The sequence below is a fragment of the Urocitellus parryii genome, chromosome 1, assembly GCF_045843805.1.
Source record: "Urocitellus parryii isolate mUroPar1 chromosome 1, mUroPar1.hap1, whole genome shotgun sequence".
Taxonomy (NCBI): Eukaryota; Metazoa; Chordata; class Mammalia; order Rodentia; family Sciuridae; genus Urocitellus; species Urocitellus parryii.
In genome coordinates this window covers 234,615,357-234,637,592 of record NC_135531.1, presented here as the reverse complement: position 1 = coordinate 234,637,592, position 22,236 = coordinate 234,615,357, and the positions used below count along the sequence as shown (strand labels likewise).

At 34.3% G+C, this 22,236-nt stretch overlaps 1 protein-coding gene across 1 annotated transcript; it reads right to left on the bottom strand.

Annotated features, from left to right (window-relative positions):
* Nucleotides 1–1,373: 1,373 nt before the first annotated feature.
* Dusp19 (dual specificity phosphatase 19) lies at nucleotides 1,374–21,508 on the bottom strand. The gene is made up of 4 exons (XM_026392026.2): nucleotides 21,114–21,508; nucleotides 16,112–16,158; nucleotides 12,783–12,935; nucleotides 1,374–5,002 (listed from the first exon to the last, which is right to left on the bottom strand). Exons 1-4 carry the CDS (start codon nucleotides 21,337–21,339, stop codon nucleotides 4,763–4,765), a joined length of 666 nt encoding a protein of 221 aa, XP_026247811.1. The 5' UTR covers nucleotides 21,340–21,508; the 3' UTR covers nucleotides 1,374–4,762.
* Between the last annotated feature and the right edge of the window lie 728 nt (nucleotides 21,509–22,236).

Sequence of the window (22,236 nt, the reverse complement as noted above, 5' to 3'; positions counted from 1 at the left end):
TTTCTAAGTGCTGACATGATGCCATAAGTGGAAAATTCCATACCCAACCCCATGTGACATGTCATAACCAAATTCAGGAACACTAAAAAATACTGTATAAAATTGTCTTCAGGCTTATGTGTATATGAAGCAAAGGAATTTTATGTTTAGACTCGGTCTCATCCCCAAGATATCTCATTACATTTATCCAAATCCAAAAATCTGAGGGAAAAATCCCTTTTTCTTTTTCAACAAGCAATTTTTGAATACCTACTCAGGATACATGCATTTTTTTAATGCTTGCTATACACAACTAACAACGTAGTAAAATTCTTGAAGAGTCTAAGCTTTAATGGGGGAAAAAAAAGAAAAATGAAGCATATACGATACTAGGCAGCAAATAAAACAAGAAAAGGGGATAAAAGTGTTAGAAATGGGTAACTTGAAATAAGATTGCCAGGGAAACTTTAACTAAGCTTAGATACTATTTGAACAAAGATGTGATTTCACTGGGGAAATATGTGCTCCAAGCAGAGGGAACAGCCGTGATGAAGTGGGGGTGGTTTTGATTATATGTTTTCAAATAACAGCAAAGAGGCCAATGTGATTGAAGCAGAGAGAATGAGGGAAAAAGCAGTCCACAAAGAAGTCAAAGAGGTAATGGTGTGTGAATGTGGGGGTGGGTGCCAGATTATGTTCAGATAGTCAACTGATAGATATTCATTAGTTTATTCTGATAGTAATCATATCTTCTTTTGACTTAAATGGCTTAGAAGCTCTAGTGAATTTTAATTGCAAATTTATCCACAGTTATACCACCTATAAGACCTTACTTTATTTTTCATTTATTAAAGTGGATGGAAAAACGAATCTCCATACATCTAAAGTAACTTTTACTCTACAATATATACTTTGTATCTTGCCAACATTTGTGTGTGTGTGTGTGTGTGTAGTACTGTGGTTGAACCCAGACCTTGCACACATGAAGCAAGAGTTCTACAACTGACCTATATACTACAGCCTTTTTTTTTTTTTCCAGACAAGGTCTCACAAGTTGCCTAGTATAGCCTCAAATTTGGATCCTTCTTCCTCTCAAATAGCTGGTATTACAGGTGTGTGCCACTATGTTTAGCTTGCCAACAAAATTTTTAACCCAGAATTTGAACACAAATAAGTGATGTCTTTTTGAATAAATATCCTCAAAGAAATAAAGTTATTAGCAGGGGGATAATAATAATTAAAACATTATTTATTATTTTTATTAAAGTATATTAACTCTTTGAAACAATAAAGATTATATTACAAATATGAATATAAAATAAGTCAAAGCTTTACTTATAATACAAAAGTTTAACTATAAGTTTTTTTTCAAAAGTAAACCCATGGAAATAAACCATAAATTTGTTGACTAAATGCTCTTACTTGTAGTGCAAGAAAATAAAACTTCAAATCTTCTGGTTTAAATTGCTATATAACGACAGTACAAATAATACATTCAGAATCCATTGGGCATGAAAATCAACAATTTAGGTCACCTTGAAAAAACAAATAAATCATAGTACTACATTTGTTATCTTTTAATGTATTGTACTTTTGCATATACAGGTAGTAATTCAATGATTTAACATACTGTTTAAAGTTATAGGGTGGTACTCTGATTTATGTTTAGTACATTTAAGAGTATTTGCAGAAATAACATTAGAGGAGGCCCTTTAATACACACTGGAATGATTCTAATTATTAATAATTATGCTGATGAGTTGAAAAGGCTTCCCACACTACTGAAACTACCTATCAGAATAAAGGTAGACTCTAAAGGATGTGCATGTGGTTACACACACACACACACACACACACACACACACATACACATACTCACAAACACAAATTCAAGTACTGTGTTCATACACTTTAATCAGGAATAGGGAAGAAGGGAAAACAAAGTATAATTTCAATAAAAATACTACATACTATATTTCCTCTGAAATCTTTATTTTTGAATCAGTATATTTTTAAATTTTATCCTCAAAATTTAAAAACTCTAAATATTTCCTGGGTTTTCAATTCCAATTACATTTAATCAATAACTTATATTAAAACATGAAGTTAGCAAAACAGTTTTTAAAGTATTAATCTAAAGTAAATAGAATTTTATTATATGTTCCAGTGCCTTTGTTCTACTCAACCTTTTCAGTTTACTAAGAAGGCTATTGCTTTTCAATTTTCAAAAAGAAATTATACCTTCATTTTTTTTTTCTTTTTTAAAAAAAGGTAGGAAAATCTATTTTAAAACAAATAGAGTTAAAAAATTACTCTGTGAATTTTTTTCACTTCCCTCAAAATGGACCTATATATGGTATAAATGTTTGATTTAATTTGTAATATATGTGATAGAGAATCATAATGATAACATTCCTTCTTACGGAATAGTATGGTATCTCAGCATGACTTATTGCCTTGTACAGTAAACATACCATTTCTGTGACAAATCATTGCCTGATACAGTACCCCCAATTTAAAGCACTAAACACATCTACTCATCTATTTCAGATACAACAAGCTTCTATCACTTAAGATTAAAATAAAATTAATGCTCAAAGAACTTCAGTAGATAAAATAGAACAGACATGTTTGAACCTTAACCAGATCACTACAGGCAACAGTTTGGCCTAACTACAGACAGAAATTCCATATTATCCACTACAAACAAAGTATATCCAAGCCTCATGTGACAAGATTCAATAGCTAAAAATCAAGCAGCACTCAGCAAAAGAAAATATATTTAAATGAATGCTTTCATGTCAATCAAGAAGTCTCAGCAAACTTTCAGCAATACTGTTCACAGAGACAGCATTATACATCAATCTCCTATTTAGGGTAATTCTCCCTGGTTTGGTGGGCTTCAAACAGCTCAAGGAAGGTTAATTACATTTGAGCTGCTTCTTCACAGAAAGGAGTTCAAAGCATTAAACATGATGGCAACTTGTCAGATTCTAAGCAATATCAAGACACAGCTTGCATTTATTACTTTTAGCTTTTGCTCATGACAGTATAAGAAAGCCCTTCCAAATGCACAGTTGGGTTCAATGTGTACTTTCCAACTAAGGTATACAGTATTTAAGAAAAGCTCATGACTTTTTAAAATAAAATCTACAAGGCAATCATTTTCTAAGTCATAAATAAATACTTCAAATCTACCCAATAAATTGTCTTAATTACTCTAATTTTATTTTTTTTTACTTTTTAGTTATAGGTGGACACAATATCTTTATTTTATTTTTAGGTGGTGCCGAGGATCAAACCCAGTGCCTCATGCATGCCAGGTGAGCACTCCACCTCTGAGCCACAATTCCAGCCCCTAATAACTCTAATTTTAAGTATAACTTATGCTGAAAATAAATTCAAAATCTCCTTTTTTATATCATCTATACCAGTAGTTTGTCAATGAACTTTATTTTATTTATTTATATGTGGTGCTGAGAATTGAACCCAGTCCCTCGCACATGGTAGGCAAGCACACTACCACTGAGCCACAACCCCAGCACCTAAAATAAAAATCTGGAAGCAAATTTATAATGTTTACTCTTGTCAATATGGAAACATTAAAGAAAAACAAAAAGAACCAATTCAAGCCTCTGGCCAGAGATAAAATTGTAAATGATTTTAGGTCTCCTAAAACTGTATTTAAAATTTCTTACCAAAACCTAACTTTTCTTTCCTTAAAACATCTTGTCCTGCAAAATACTAAGCTAGAAAACAGCTCTTACCCAAATCACACCTAAAAAGTAAACTTTTAGTATAAAACATTTTCCCACACATCCAAGAAGATCAAAAAAATTTATGACATAAGATCCCTAAACAGAATGCTAGGTATCTAAGATAAAAAAACAAAATGTAAGAGACTATGTTATCTAGTTAAAGAATTGTAACATCATAATTATGTAAGAGAAAGCATTCAAAATGAAAAATGCAGGTAATAGAATTGAAAACCAAAAAGTAGTTATTAATTTTCATGGAAGAATTTAAAAATTTTATCTATATTGCAACCACTATATAATTGTTGTTGTTGTTGTTGTTTGGTAATCGGGAATGAACAAAGGGACACTTCTTTACCCTAAACTACAAACCCAGCCCTTGTTTTATTTGTTTGTTTGTTTGTTTGTTTATTTATTTTTTAGACAGGATCTAAATTGGCCAGGCTAGCCTCAAATTTGCAATCTTCCTGCCTCAGCCTCCTGAGTTGCTGGAATTATAGGCACATGCCACCATGCCTAGTTACTACTACATAAATGCTGTATAAACCTTTAGATTCTGGGACTCTTTTGGGAGGTTGAAGGTATTCATTTTTAATCTTTAAAATATTCTTTACGAAAAATTTACCTTTCTCTAAAACAGTATGTCAAGTAGCATTCAAGTTTTTTCACTCATGAAAACAGGTGTTAGAACAGAAAAATACTAAAGACTTCATTAACTGATCTATTCTTTCCATGCTATAATATAGAATTTAAATTTAAATTTTTTCTTCTGTAAAAATCAATGATTCATAATTCACTGTTATTTTCTCTTAGTAATTAACTTTACCAAGCATTATAATAACAGAAAGTAATATAATTTAAAAATTTATTCATATACTAGCTCAGGACAATCAAATTGATTTCCATTTCCATTTGTAAAAAGTAAAAGAAAAGGAAATTTAGTAGTCTACTCTCCTAAAGAGGAAAAGACAGCTACAGAGGCCAATTCAGATATTACATTAGTCTATCGTCTGCATTTAGAATGCAACTCATGAACTGTTGCCACTTTCCAATTGTGGTATTTTGTCATACTTATTGCTTTCTTTGCTTTCTTGATATGTGCGAAGTTGCTCCACGAAGCCAGAATTTGGACATATGGAAGGTCTTGCATTTTTCACCAAAGCAAAAGCACTGGTAAATGAAATTTCTTCAGAATTCATCAGGAAGCCTATAACAATTGCAGCAGCCCTGGAAACCCCTGCATTACAATGAACAAGAACCACACCATCCTGCAATAAAATAAAATATCCGTTATTCATTTGAGAAAGACTATTAAGTTGATTTTATGTTCCTATGGTACATAAAATTATAAAGTAAGCACCCTACTTTGATTTATCAAAATCAATCAAGTAATCAATCCAACAACCTCCACCCACCTCTCTGCCCCGGTATTGAAACAATATCTTTTATTAAGTAATCTAGTAAAGTAGTACTACTCATATATACATAAAAAGGAGAAAAATCACAGAGAATACACATAGAAACATAAATAAAACCACATTCATAAACTAAACAGAAAGAGACATTCCAAGTAACTATCATATTCCCATACAAAAACTAGTGTCATTGGCTTGGAAATCTTTATATAAAATGATCACCAAAGCAAGTTTTTTTCTACTCTTGGATATTATTTTATTGTGGAAGGAAGTAGGTTAAAATATTTAAACTTATGAGGTAATAAAACGATGACACAAATAGCTTTCACCAATGCAAAGTGGAAAAGGTAATCGGGCACCAGCATGAGGTCAATCAATGAAAAACGTTTCAGGTAACTTGAAAATGATACTTTCCAGGTGAAAAGGGACACAGTGCATGACCAATGCTGATGGGGGCAATATTGTATCAATAATGAATGTGATAGATCTGATGAAACAGCTTTGATACAGCTTGGCCTATCTCAGGCTTTTAAAAAGTTAATGATCTAGATGAAATGTAGTGAACTGTGAGCACACCCTAAAGAATTCAACATTTCAGTTATTTCATTTCCTGATTCTTTATTTAGTACAAGAAGGAAAAGTGGGGAGGGGAAAAACTTTCTGAAAATCCTCTACCAAAAGCATACATTAATAATATTGTTATTATGGTTCATTGGATTATTTTACTTTTGTATGGCAGTTTTCTCACATTCACATATCCGATGCAAAATTATTTCCATAACTGTTGCAATAATTTGCAAGTGCATCTCCTTTCAAGAATGACTAGCAAAAAACTTAGTTAATTTTTTAAAAATTCTAATATCAAAAAATGTAATTTAAGTTGTTTTATAGATAACTATGATTCATTTTCAAACTAACTGTATCTGCACATGGAAAGTAAAATAAAAATATTCATTATTGCTGCGCCCCTCCCCTGACTCAGGCAATGGCAAGGCCCTACTGAGGTGGATGGCGCAAGGCGTCCATCCTCTGGAGGAGCGCAGTATGTTTCTGGGAATGGGCTGATTTGTTTTTGTATTCCTTTAATAAGTATAGTTGTGACTTCTCATATGACCATTAAGTATGAAGGAAAAATCATGACTTTCCCAATTAATGCAACTACTTCTAAAGCATAGATCTGTTTGCTCTAAATGCAATGATTCAGCTGTGGAATGTAAATTGTTAATGTCTAATGAAAAACTCCCTGTATTCCTGTCAAGGAAGTTTTTGAGAAATTAAATTAAAATCTAGAGAAGAAAAATTAATGTTAAGAAGATAAATTAGTGCTTAGTACTGGGCAACTTGTTCTTGTTCCTGTGCACAATGGTTTGTGCTCTTACTTTTGTTTGATTAAAAGTAATAACAAATCAACCACTTGCCGTAACCATGGCACCGGTTCCAGTCAGTAAGTCAAGAAAGAATAGTCAAGGTATAGGCCAATAGTTTGGGACATTTGTAACTATTATTAAAAGTTAACTAAGCAGAAACAGCTCAAAACAAAACGCAAACTGAAAGTACAAATGCTTGCTTATGCATAAGCTAAGATACATTATTCTATTCTAATTGTAACTACGTAATATTTTGTTTCTTTGAATAATGATTCCTGTTTTGTAACCACAAAGTACTGTAAGCCTGCCAAAATGAAAAGTATATATGATCAACTTCACAAGTAAAGATTGGGATCAACACCTTCACTTTGGTGTCTGTGTTGTTTCTCCACCACCTCTTTCCCCGACTCCTCACCATCCGTTCGTCTCCTGAGACCCGCTGTTGGAGCTGGTCTCCGACACATTATATACTCTGGAAGTGTGCTTGCTATATAGCAATAGCTCATTTTTGTGACTTGATGTTTAGAATTATATTACAGTAACTTAAAAATTATTAATGATCATTTGGCTCAAAATAAATTAATTATATAGTACAAAGAAGCTTATAATCATACGCTCAATAAGGAAAAGATACCCTTCAATGTCATTTTTATTATTTCCTTAGTCATCTCTATTTTATAAGTTCATAAGACTTGAAACCACATTTATTTTCAGTGTTATAAACTGTGCATCCAATTTTAGTTAATGTTTTGAAATGTTAGTATAATTATCTTCCCTCTTACTACTTTCTTCATATAACAGCTGATTTCCTGCAGTTTTTATTTACCTATTTTCTACCTTTTTATTATTCTTTAGGTATCATATTGTCTTGGAAAAGCATTTCCAGAAAAATTATTGGCTTTATGTTCTTTTTTCTGAACTCAAAAAAACAAAAAGACACCTAATTTATAAACCCAATTTTTTCTTTGCAATTGCTATTGTCCTCTATCTGGAAGACCTCTATTCTTCTTGATACCATTACCTCTGACTTCTGTAGCAAAAAGATTGCCCTTCTCCAAGTGTGATGAGGGCAGGAGGAATGTTCTGTCTATACTTGTATGCCCAGTTTTTAGTGCATAGTAAATATTCCATAAATATATGCAAAGTGAATACATTGATTCATTCTGCTTTTCTGTAAGGAAATTTGGTTCTCTCAAAAATCCAAGCCATCATTTTACTATATACAGATGATAATTATGTTATGTTATTTACATTTTTTTCTATTTCCAGTATACTTTGTTCTCATAATTCCACAAATAGCTTTTCAGCTCCATGAGAACCACAAGCTGGATCCCTCACATCTTCCTAGAATAAATAATTGATATTTGTTGATAGATTAACTGAAACAGTTTTTCCTTACATAATTTCCAATAAAACTTGGGCATAATATGTTCTTTAAGTGCTTGACAACAGCCTATGATTAGATAAAATTCTGTGGTAGAATGAAAATCAACTGTTTTTTAGAGTGTATAGTATGTAGCTCAGTCCCTCCCTCCCTCTTTCTCTCACTTTGATAGAGTGTGTCAAAGAATGAAGAAAAGCTCAGGTGCAACCCTCTTATCTCACTGAAGTTGAGTAATGAACTATACCATATTTTTAGTAGCCCAGGTCAAGTCACTTTGAAAGCACTCATAACTATGAGTGCTAACACTGGTCAATACCAACATGGTGCTTTGGTTACGATATGGTTTGAGTGTGTCCCACAAGGTTTTTTGTGTTGGAAGTTTAGCCCCCAGTGTAGCAATGCTGTGGGGCAGTGAACTTTTAAGAGGTAGGTCCTTAGCTGAATATGGTGATGCATGTCTGTGATCCCAGTCTTGGGAGGCTGAGACAGAAGAATCACCAGTTCAAGGCCCAGCCTTAGCATCTTGGGAAAACCCTGTCTCAAAAATAAATACACAAAAAAGATCTGGAGGATGTAGCTCAGTAGTAGATCAACTCTTGGTTCAACCCCCAGCACTACAAACAAAAAAAAAAAAAAAGAGGAGAGGCTTTGTGGGAGGTGTTTAGGTCACTGGGGATGTGCCTTGAGGAGATTAAAATAGTTTTCCTGGGAATCCTGATTAGTTCTTAACTAATGTTCCCACTATAATGATGCCATCCATTATGAGGTTCATGCCAGACCCAGTACCAGCGCTGTTTGGACTTCCTGTAATGGTGGTCCACTTTATCCTTTGAATATAGCCCTTGTTGCTCTGCCACTGCAAATTATTAGTATTAGTTTTGTTTTGTTTTTTGGTACCGGGGATTGAACTAAGGGGCATTTGACCACTGAGCCACATTCCCAGCCCTATTTTGTATTTTATTCGGAGACAGGGTCCCACTAAGTTGCTTAGCGCCTTGCTAAATTGCTGAAGCTGGCTTTGAACTTGAGATCTTCCTGTCTCAGCCTCCTGAGCCACTGCACCCAGAGGGTGCAACTCATTTTTAAAACCACATGCTTCTTCCTCTCCCTGCTCCTCCCTAATCTCTCCCCCTCTAATCTCAGGGGGAACAGATAACCTTTCTTCTCCAACCTAGGCAGTTATCTGTCCCTGAGTACACACTCACCATAGGAATGAAGTAATCCAGACTTTGTGGATGGTACCAGAAGATCTCAGAAATGACTATCTCCCTTAGAACTCCAGACAGAGAATGTGTGGAATGTAGCCTTTGAGTCACCTCTTTAAAGCCCCCTGTTCCTGCTAATGGGCAGAATCACAGTTTTTGGGACAGAAGTTCCTATGTTTTTCCTTTGCTAGCAAAGGAATAAATCATCTTTTTCCTTTCTTCTCTAAACCATGTCCTTGTTATTGGATTGGCACTGGGGACAAGAACCCAGATTTCAACAACATTCCCACCTCCAAAACTGTCTTCTTTACAAGTGACTCAAATTCAAACATTTTGTTCCAGTAATGGAAAATGGATTAACACACATGGAAAACAGAAAACAGTAGTGAGCAACAAACTAGAGAATGCATGTAAAAACTCAGTGAATTTAGGTATTTATTTAGACTTGTAATGTTTCTCTAATGAGCCTTTTCTTACAATGAACACAAAATTGAAAACAGATCATACATATATCTCATAGAAGAAAATTAGGTAAGTAACTTATAGAATCACCAATCACTAAAATACTATGCAGAAATTAAAATTTATTTGATAATGTTAATTATAAATAATAAGCTATAAAAAGTATGAATTGTATAATACAGTTTTACTAAAAGTATAGTTGTACATGACATAAAGAAATGAATGAATGATAAAAGCCTAGAGAAATATATCAAAATGTTATCAGTGGTTATGTCTAAGAATGGGAGTAAGGTAATCTGAAATTTTATCTGTATTTTCCATTTTTCTAAGATTGCTTATGTAATGTTTTAAAAATAATTATACAATAAATAATGAAGTAAATATGGAATATCAAATACACATTTTAATACTAACAAGTCAAACCTTTTGCACAAAAATTTAAAAAAAGAGAGGCCCAGTAGATTTATTTCCTAACAGAACTCTTGAGGTTATAGAGGTTACCATAACTGCTTCTCTGTCACATATATTTCTGTTCTACACCCTTTAAGGTATACGCTCGACAGATTGTGAATGAGGTAGAGAGAGAAAACGGCTACAGAAACCAAACCAAACAGGGTTAGTACAGAGGAAAATGAGAAAAGCATGGGAAAAAGGAAGACATTTGGTTTGTATGTAAAAAGATGAAAACAAGACACTAGGTCCTAGAAAGTTAGTTTTGAAATATGCAAGTCACTAAGTAGATTCAACAATACTTCAGTATACAATAGAAAAAGCCACGAGGAGATTTCTATTGATAAAGTTAAATATGCATTAGTCTAAAATACACAAAGTGTTCAAGGCAAGGAAATAATGGGTGAAGTTAGGATCCCAGTATAAAACATAGACTTGAGAAATCAGAACATATTGTAGAATTCTAACATATTTGTATCAGAAACATCAACTTTTCAGACTGGCACTGTCATCTCATGGACCATCTGCCTTGGTTGCCACATCCATAGTTGACTCCTCCCCTTAGTGCCATTCGGTTTAGCTTGTCTAAGAAGGAAGGCCATGCTATTCCCCACTGGTACCCACGACATAAATAGGCATACCCCAATTTCTGGATTTTCTTGTCACCTCTGGCCTTGGATGAGAAGACAATACCAGAAGGTACTGCATCTGGCTTTGAGGTGGCTGCTAAAACAGTAGAACACTGTAACCTGGGATTGAAGTGTTATTTACTTCCTTATTGGCAAACTCTAACAGGAAATGACCTGACAGCAAAGGGGATAAAAATGCTTTCTCTTCCTTTCCAAAGTCTGTAGTAAAATGCAGTTTCTTTATATTGCCTATTCGAAGATATCTTGAGTGGTAGAGAAGCCATGCCTATGGAATAACCAACTATTTCCCTGTCAGCTTATTATAAAATTATGCTCGGTAAGGTCTTGATCATCTTACACAACTTCTAATCCTACCTGAAATCACTTCCCTTTCCTCTCACTCTCACTGCGTATGGGATGATACTACTCAAATTAAGCACCAGCTCATAATCCTTGCCTCAGGCTCTGTTGTTGTTGTTTTTTTTTATATTTATTTTTTAGTTGTAGTTGGACACAATACCTTTATTTTATTTATTTTTATGTGGTGCTGAGGAGCAAACACAGGGCTCTGCATATGCTAGGCGAGCACTTTACCATTAAGCCATAACCCCAGCCCTCAGGCTCTGTTTTTAAGAAATTCAAGCTAAAAACCATTCTAATAAACTCCAGTCAAAATTAAAGCAAACTTTTTTAAATTTAAAATTTAAAACATTTTAAATTCCCAAACTTAAAATACTCAATTTCTTGCTTTTTTTAAAGATAATATTACCTTCTCCAATATTTACTTACAAATCATAAATCTCTTCCAATTTTAATATGAGTATGGATGATACATACACTTGTCCATCTAAGACGTATTCTATATCCCCTTTGAGATGCAGCTAACAGAGAAACTCATCTTTTTTTGTGGTCCTGGGGACTGAATCCAGGGATACTCTACCACTTAGCTACATCCCCAGCCCTTTCTATTTTTTATATTAAGACAAAGTCTTGTTAAGTTGCAGAGACTGGCCTTGAACTTGAGATCCTCCTGCCTCACTCTCCTGAGTCAATGGGATCATTTTGATTTTTAACACTATTAACTGGTACACTGAAATACTACAATCTAGAGTCTATAAATAATTTTTTTACAAGAGAAGAAAATGACAAATATTAGTCTTTGAATCAGAAAGCCTATTCCTTTGTTTCCATCCAAATATCTGCTATTAAATAAGGCTAATGAATAGTTGTTGAGTTTTACATTTTCTGGGTAATCTAGTTGCAGGGGACCTAAAATAGTGCTAGGCACATAAACCACCCAATAAATATTACTATGTGAAAGAGAGGAAAGGAGAAATGGAGAGAAAAGGGGAGAAGAGGAAATAGCAGGAAAACCATTAGACCAGATTCAATTAAACAGGATTCTAACCCCAACTGTCATCGTTGGGTGCTCCAGAAGTGCTTCTTCTTTCTGTAAGTATGCCTACCTTCCTATCCACTTATTCTACATAAATTTTTTAGGAAATATTTACTGACTAAAAATAATATCATCTCAAGGTATGATTATTGGTAATAGCCAACCTAGAAGTCCAGTCTGTTAGAATGTTGACTTGGATCCAATACCAAGATTAAAATGTTATATTGTCTGTTGATCTTCTGAAGTCACAAAACCAAAGGAGAGCTTCTGATTGCCATTTTCATACAATCTCAGTGAAGCAATGCATATTTAGTCCTTTTAGATTGCTTTAAAATTCCATTGTTAAAAATCAGTCAAATAAATGCAGATTAATCATTATAAATATACTAATAAGACTAATTTCTATCCAGTAGCTATGCTTATTTTGCCAATTACTTAGAAGTTAAATGGTTATAAGCACTCAAAAGAAATCTAACTACCTACTTAGTAGTTTGAATTAGATCTATATTTTCAGGAAAATTCAGCAGAATTTTCTAATTCCTATTTTCTCAGTTAGGCATAAGAAAATAAGAAACTCAATGTGAGAAGTAAAAGTCTTAATGAGGAATGAGCCATTAGAGAACTGAAAATTTCATAATGGTTCTTCACAAATTAATTGAAAAAAAGAATAAAGATTGGATAATGGACCCATACTTTCAAATGTCTGCTTTGGAAGAACTATGGATAAACACAAAACTTACCTTCATTTTTGCTTGTTCAATGAATTCAAAACATTCTGGAAAATAAGACAGGATATTGGTTTCAGGAAGGTCCAATATAGAAATGCTTTTATACGTAAACTCATTGAAGAAAGCATTCTCAACTCCATATGCAACATTAAGAATATGAGTCACCTTAAAGAGAAAGAAAAAGATGAATTTACTTTCTCTTTATTGAACAAAGAGAAAGAGAGCCTTAAATGTTGAAACTTCCTTTATAGATGTTATCCTTTGTAAAAGGGGGACTTTTATTCTGTTCTCAGGGGATTCTCTATGGCTTCGTCTTCTCAAAATAAAAAGCTGGCTGTGTTGCCAAAAGCTTAGTCCTTGTCCCTGATGCCAATCCAATAACGAGGACATGTTTTTCAGAAAAAAAAAAAAAAAAAAGGAAAACGAAGGTTTTGCTTTGCTATCAAAGGAAAAACACAGGGACTTCTGTCCCAAAGGCTGTTATTCTGACCATCAGCAGGAACAGGTGTTTTTTGTTTGTCTTTGATACTGGGGAGTGAATCCAGGGGTGCTTAACCACTGAACCACATCCCCAGCCCTTTTTCATATTTTATTTAAAGACAGGGTCTCACTGAGTTACTTAAGGTCTCACTAAATTGCTGAGGCTGGCTTTGAACTCATGATCTTCCTGCTTAGCCTTCCAAACTGCTGGGATTATAAACATGCACCACCACAACCAGCTAGGAACAGAGGGCTTTTAAAGAGGTGACGCAAAACATACATTCCATGTGTTCTCTGTTGGAATTGTAATTCCTGTTCATCTCAGTATTTGCAGAGTTATTTTTTCTTCTGTTTTATAGCTATTATATATTCTATGTCATGAGTGTACTATTGTTTATTTAACAAGTTCCCTATTGATGGACAGGAAGGTTGTTTTCAGTAATTTGTTATTATGACCATTGCTGCAATTTTACTTGGAACATTCTTTTTTTTTTTTTTTTTTTAAAGAGAGAGTGAGAGAGGGGAGAGAGAGAAAGAGAGAGAATTTTTTTAATATTTATTTTTTAGTTCTCGGCGGACACAACATCTTTGTTGGTATGTGGTGCTGAGGATCGAACCCGGGCCGCACGCATGCCAGGCGAGCGCGCTACCGCTGAGCCACATCTCCAGCCTCACTTGGAACATTCTTTATGTTACACTTAGTTTTTCATCTTCCAAAGTACTTTATTGGGCACACACCAGGGCACTCAAAGAGCACATTAATAATGCAACCATTATTACCATTTCTAAACATTAAAATTAAATTCCTATAGAAATTTCTAAAGTGGTCCTTCACAAGAGAACTTCCACTGGTTACACCATTTTACTTAAATCCTACGATGTCACTTTGAAATCTGCCATTCTTTAAATTTATAATTTTGTTTGGCAGCACCCTTAAATTTTTCTAGAACACTCTATTCAGCAACTTAGTTTAACTCTGTTTTCTCCAAGCACTCTTAACACTGTCACTATGAACAGACATAGCAGTATCTTTTAAACAGCCTCTTGTTTCACATCTCTAGGATGAATGAACTAGTGCAGCATAAGAGGAGAAAGAAGAAAAGCACTTGCCAACACAAAATTTATCAAATTCCATTTGTCATTTCAACAACAATCTGTCACTGGATTTAAGACTTTGAAACGTGTTCTACCTTTGTTAAAATATTGTTATACAATATTTCCTGTTAGGAGCTGCAGTGATTCTCATATTCTTATGTAATCAAAGGCCATTATTTCTCAAACTAAGGAGAGCCTGGTTAAACACAAGGCAGTAAGCTGACAAATAAAAACATCAGATTAATTAATGAACTGATTAATAATTATTTTCCTTGGAGAAATGATTGCAAGGTGTTTATCACATACATTTTTTTTAAATCCTCAATTCAATTTTTTTAACCAAGCAGTGGATAACAAAGATAAATAGAATAAGGTCTTTATGCTTTTTTTAATATTTATTTTTTAGTTATAGGTCCACCTGACACAACATCTTTATTTTACATTTATGTGGTGCTGAGCACAGCCCCAGTGCGAGCACAGCCCCAGGTCTTTATTCTTGACAGGTCTGCTTACTAATAGAGGAGGGGGAAACATGTTTATCAGTGATAATAAAATAAGGCAGAAGGTGTTAAGAGCTATAACCAATTGTCAAGGGGTAAAAGGGGAAGAAGAGATTACAGAACTTGCTCCCAAGATCCTTCACATTTGCTCTTCTCTCAACCTGATGTGCCATTTCCCATTGAGGCTATGGCTGACTATCATAAGGTCTCAAATGAAATGTCCCACCCTCAGATAGTTCTAGGTGAACCCAAGTTATCCCCTGCCACTACCTCATTGCCTTATTTTACTTATTTTAAAGAACACATTCACATCTGAAAATATCATATTTTAAGAGCAGACACCCTAGTGCTTATTCATTTCCATATTTCCTGTAGCTAGAAAGGGGACTAGCACAAAGAAGGTGCTTGATATTTTCTGAACATTCTGGAAAATAAGACAGGATACTGGTTTCTTTCTCACACTCTCCACTTCTCTTCTTTTCTGTCCCCAAAAGCATCAGCCTTCCTCCTGCTTCTGGGGCTTCACTTGTACTAATTCTTCTATCCAGATACCGTTCTGACTGTCCCTGTCCCTCACTCAAAGCAAAATTTCAATACTACTTCCTCCTCGACTCTCCTATCTGCAAACAAGACAAGCACCGGTTGAGGGCATCATCTCCTAAGCATTCCTATGACAGCCTGCACTACCCACATCAAAGCACACAACACGTTACAGCAGTTTTCTTTTCCTTCTCAGCCAGTCAGAGCATAAGCTTCATGTGAGCAGGAATCTCCTGCACTCCTCAAACCATAGCAATTCTATGATCTGAAACAGTGCTTGACACAATGGGTAGATGGCTAAAAAAAATTTGAAGTAAATACTGAAAATAAGTAATAAATCACATCACTTGTGTGATAAAAAATGGGATTGGAAGAGGCAGCATGTGAGTTGGACTCAAAGCATGAGTAAGTCTTTGACAAGCAGAGATGAAGTCAAGTCTATCATCCTACACAGAGGAACTGCTTAAGCAGAGGCAAGAATGATATGTCTCCAAGATCAGGTTCATGAGGATATGTGAGGGAGACAGAATATAAAATTGAAAAGAGATTACAGATTCACATATTTTAATTAGATGCAATTATGTTTGGAATTTTATTAAAATGACAGCCAAAATGTTAACAATTAAACTGAAATATACCAAATATGGGCCAATACAATTTTCCTAAATAAATATAACAATTAAAACACTTCCTATATGTGGTGCCAGACTTGAAGCATTTTTTTACCTTGTGCTTTTTCAGTACATCCAGGTCGTGAGCAGCATCTTGTGACCCTATAAGAAATAAATCATATCACCTTCAACATAACCATCTTGACTTTTTATATAAACTTGTACAACAAATCCATTAGTTAACTCTTTAACAATGACAACTTGGGAGGACTTCAGTTTAATTTTCTTTTAATATTGTTTTAGTTGTAGTTGGACACAATACTTTTATTTTATTTATTTTTATGTGGTGCTGAGGATAGAACCCAGCAGCTCGTTCACACTAGGTGAGCACTCTACCACTGAGCACCAATTCACTCCAGCACCAATTCAGTTTAATTTTCTGAATAGCAATTTGTTAATATCATCACAAAAGGTTAAACTTGTTTATACCCTTAAACTTTCCCAATTCTAAGAATTTGTCCTAAAAGTTATACATGTTGCAATAATTATCTATAAGGATGCTCATCATAGTATTGTTTATAATGCAAAAAACCAAAACAAGAACAAAAACAACTAAAGGTCCAATAAAGAGGCTCAGTTAAATAAAATGCATAATTATGTAGGGAAACATACATAAGAAATAAAGAATATCTACAGTGTGGAAACAAGTTCTCAATACATTTTATTTTATTATTATTAAACCCCAGGTTCTCTACCACTGAACTACATCCCCAGCCCTTTACATTTACTTATTTATTTTGAGGCAAAGTCTTGCTAAACTGATGAGGCTGAACTCAAACTTGAGATCCTACTGCCTCAGCCTTGCAAACTGCTGGGATTACAGGTGTATGCCACCACACTTACCAAGTTCTCAATATTTAAAGTAATTAAAAGCAGCCTACAAAATATCATCACACATTTTTATAAAGACCAAAAACTTACGCTTTGAAAATAGGAAGTATATAGAACATAATATTAATAGTGGTGGTGATAGGTGATATATTTCTTTATATTCATTTGTATTTTTTATATTTATTTTTTAGTTTTAGGTGGACACAATATCTTTATTTTTTATTTTTTTATATTTCTTTTAGTTGTAGGTAGACACAATATCTTTATTTTATTTTATTATTTTTTTTAAAGAGAGAGAGAATCTTTTTTTTTTTTTTAAGATGGACACAACACAATGCCTTTATTTTTATATGGTGGTGAGAATCGAACCTGAGTCCGCCTGTGCTAGGCGAGTGCTCTACTGCTGAGCCACAATCCCAGCCCCCTTTATTTTATTTTTATGTGGTGCTAAGGATCTAACCCAGTGCCTCATGCATGCTAGGCAAACACTCTACCAGTGAGCCGCAACCCCAGCCCTCATTTGAATTTTTTACAATAAACACCTCTTTTTTATAATTTATAAAAGATATTATGAAAATCACAACCACAAAATGACTTAGTGCCAGCTGGTTTGGGAACACCCAGTAGCTTAGACATCTATAGGATTCCACCCACACAATCCACCTACCACTAGGGCTGTTCTCTTTTTATAGAATCTTTCTATCCAAGTGGGCTTTCCAGTTCTCCCACACTTGGAAACTGGCTCTAGTTAATTAGCAAATCTTACATGAGAATAACTTGTTAAAATAAAGCAAATTTTATACTGAAAGAATAGGGCATTGAATTTAAGAGTTTCAAACATTTACTTTCCTGAATTAGGTTCTATTTCCATAAACAGTGTTTTTCTCACCTTAGTTGCCTGGGAAATCAGCCAGCTTTTATTAATGATCTCAGGTAGCCAAGGGCCCAGAAAGTATACTATTTGGCTAATATTCTTCTCTTAATGATAACTAAACTCACAGGCTCTTTACTGAGCCAAACATTCAGCTTTATTCTACTTAAAAGTTGGCCTATCAAACTATAAATGTTTATTAAAGCTGGATAGTAGATACCTAATTGTTATATTATTTTCCATAATTTTCTATAAATTTGAAATATTTCATAATTTAAAAGAAATTCTTAGTTTTCCACTGCAGGAAGTCCTAATCATCTTGGGAGGGGGGATTCAAATAAGTTTAACTTAAATTTGGCAGTTTAATATGCAAGTCATCTTTTAAATAATAATTCTCCATTTCTTAAAATAGCACAAACTGAAACACGACTTAAATAAAATTCTTTCTTTTTTACTCTAAACTGTCATTATTATACATATTTTTGACATTGAATGCTTTAATACTTTCAATTAAACATGCACACACACCAAATATAGAGCAAGTAGATTATATTTCAGAGCTGGCTATATTGATATAAACTAATATTCCTGAGGCAAAAAAAAAAAAGTAACTTGTATGTTCTGTCTTTCCAAACAAAAAGAAAATTAAATGACTGTTAGTAGCATGAGGAAACCATTGAAGCCAACAGAAATGACTTCAGGCAATCAATATGTGTTTTTCATATGATACTTGATAATATTCAGTGCAAGTTCATTCTAAATTTTAGATACAAACATCAGCTTTTCTCCTATCTTAAAAGGATGCTTTGTGTTGCAGTCTTGTGTTAAATTTTTGGGGGAGGGTACAGTGAGAAGGGTTGAATCCAGGGGTGCTTAATCACTGAGTCGCATCTCAAGCCCTTTTTATTTTTTATTTTGAGACAAGGCCTCACCAAATTGCTGAGGCTAGTGATGAACTTTCGATCCTCTCCATTAGCCTCCCATGTTGATAGGATTACAGGCATGTACCACTGCACCCACCTTTGTGTTAGAATTTCAGTAATAAATACTGAAAATCATATATTCTAAAATGAGTTATTTAAAAAACAATTGTTTTGGAAAAGCAAAATGTCATCCTTTTGCAAATTAATTTAAGTGAAATAAAAACATTCTATTTTAACAGTGGTTACATAAATCTATACTTGTGTTATGATGTATAAACTGGGCTAGGATGTAACTCAGTGATAGAGTGATTGCCTGCATATGTGTGAGGACTTGGGTTTGATCCATAGCACCTCCCAAAAAAAGATTCGTAGAACTATACCAAATCAATTTTATTGTATAATTTTTTTAAAAGAATTAATGAATGGGAATACAACTGAACAATATAACTAGTAAAAAGCTAGTTATATTTTACATTGACACAACCACTCCAATATTCATTAGCATAGGTAAGGATTATTATTTAAATATTACAGATTACATACTAATTTAGAAAGAGTATATATTATAGACTATTGGTACTGAGGCTTCTAATAAGTTAGGTGTTTGGCAATCAAAGTGTAGAAATCATAAGACACAGGCTATGCAAGATCTCTATGCCCGTTTCTATTTTTCAAAGAAATCATTTTAATGAAAATATCAAACAATGTATATACTCTGATAACATATCTTAAATTTACAAATCACTATTGTCATAATCACAAAACAAAACCAAAAAGTTATTATATTACCACAGAAGAAAATAAATGATATTCTAAAGAAACGTTTCATTTGAAAAAAATCATAGTAGTAAACATTCATTAGTGAATTAAAATAGGAACTTAAATTACTATGAGGATTAGATAACAGGATATTTATGAAAGATTTTATCTAATAAAGTGCTACACAAATTTATACAAATTTAAAATATTATCTGCCTCCCAAGAATCCTGTGTTTCCTGTATCTCAGATATATAAACCACATAAAGTACCTCATGCTTTTTATGGGGAATGGAAGAGAAAATCTCTAAAATGTCACCAGTTTATACACCTTAGCAGAATGGATATAGGAAATAATTAGTGTGCCTTTAAACTACCCAGCAGAAATGGAAATTTCTACGTTTTCAAATCAAGTTAGATTTATCAAAAGTCCCGGTGGTTTTTGTCGTAAAATCATAATTTGCAAAACTTAGGACAAAAATGTTTAATAAGATCTTTTATCCACCTGTTGGATGGTTCAAGGGCCAATGTGAGATTTTTTTTAAAAAAATTTCATTAGACTCTGTCTATAAACTAACTGAAAAAGACAGTTTACATTTTTACAGGTCTCCATTTTCTGCATAGCACCAAAAATAAAAGTTGTTTGGTATGCATTGCTGAGAAGAAACTGTGGGTCTTTGGTGAGGTGAAGGAAGCTTTTAAAACTAACCTGGAAACAACCCCAGTCTCCCTGAAAGAAACCAAGTCCAGGCAGAAACAACCCCCTGCATCATTCATGTGGAAGAACTTTATATGCACATATCATGGATCCCTTAGGAATAAGGCACTTATAACTAGACAAAAAGGTCCTTCTGTCTTTCAAAAGAAAGAAGGTTGTGCCTGATCAAAGTGTCCTATTTCCTAGTCCAGAGAGGAGACTGGTTTCAAAAACCCCTCCCCAAACTCTCCCAAGATCTTGGGGAGGATTCCAACTCCAATCTAAGAACATTAGCTTGATCAACTCCATTTGGATAAAGTCACATTAAAAAAATAAGCAAAGTTCATGAAGACTCTGAATTGGCAAATAATAAAAAGTAACCACAATTGTTTTAAACTAGTATTGCTACAATGTCAGCCAAATAAGTGAAAAATTGCGCCTAGATGTATTTCAGAGTATGTATTTCAGAGTATGCAGAGTTCAGTATTTCTACATAACAAGAAATCATAAAACCATCAGACTCACAGCTATAAAATAAAAGCACTCCTCCTAAAAACTCCAACAAGACACCATGAAGAGATGTGGCCACAGAGGGATGCATTCCATAAGGTTTGAAACAACTTTTCTATACCTTTATCGCTTCTTGTTTTGTCTAGTAAAACACTTTTAAATTTATTCTTTCAAAAGATAGCCTTTTGTAATTCTAGAAAACACAATATCTGTCTGTTTTGCTCCAGATAAGTTAGAAAAAATAGGGCGGGGGAAGCTTTTTTAAAAAATTCAAGGTGCTAAGGGCTACTAGAATCCATGCTTCTTAGGGGCATAATGTGGGTACAGAAACTTCTCTATGTGGCTAACGGAAGTTCCATATTCAAAAAAGGAAACATTTCAATGTTTTGATAGCATAGCTGATAGTACAGGCACATAAAGAGGTGAGGTCTCCTGAGAAAGTAATTTAGTTTTAACTCAGTGACTTACCCAGAAGCAACCATGGCTTAATAACGCCAACTTGCAGGTCCAAGCTAAGGTCCTGCACATAACCACAACCAACCCCCTCGCTTGGCTGTACTTCTTCCACAACATGAATTCTGGCATCTTTCCATGTTTCTATAATTTTCTTTCCAGTTAGCGTTGTCACCCTGGTGCATTGCTTCCTGAGATTATTCCGGGAGAATGCTTTAATTTCCTGGCTAAGGGAGTGCATTACATGAGCAGTGGCTGGGAACAAATGCAAGCAAATCCAGCAAACACAGAGAAGGGCTGAACTGCTCGTCCCTTATTGCTCAGGTAATAAATACAGCCGCGGGGCGCTTGCCTCCCCAGGTGAGGCGTTAGGTAGCCACCACACCCTGGGAGACCTGAACAGTCCCACAGTCTTTTTCCCACAGCCGCGATGTAAGGCGACATTTGATTGGCCACTGAGAAACGGGCGCCGATTGGATGCTGATTCTTTTTCCTGTTTGGCTCGAAACCTGCGTTTTTTCCGGCTGGAGAGTCGTCGAAATCTAGCTTTACTATACACGTAGAATGCTAAAATATAAGACTAAATTGGAGAGAGGGATGCTATCTTCCAGCTCTTTAAAGGCAGTGACTTTATGGACACGTTCAGTTGGTTTAGTCACGTTAGCGACTGAATGATGCCGGCTACCGTGTGTCGCTCCTCTTTAGCGAGGCCGCGGAAGTCACAGTGCAAATCGTCCTACTTTGCCTGGCCGACTTGCCTCCTGATTTTTAGATCTGTCAGGAGTGGGCTACTGCAGATGTGATGAAGTTATTTCTCTTTTCCTGTGTCCTTCTCACCCTTTCTTTATGCTGGAATGTTTACTAAACAAAAACTGCTGCCTGTATTTGTGAGACATCAATTTAAATGAAATCCGAAAAAATAAAAATTTAAAAAGGTATTGAGAAAATTTTAAATTACATTCCTATATAAATTAGCAAAACTTAAAATTTATGAATTTTCTGACTTTCCGCCTACATTTTCACCTGCTGAAGAACTGTAGAAGGCTTAATGTGGTAAATATGTACTCTATTTATAAAAAGCATTGCACCAAGTCCATCTATATATAATTGAGAAAAATTAAGTGTGCAAACATCCAAA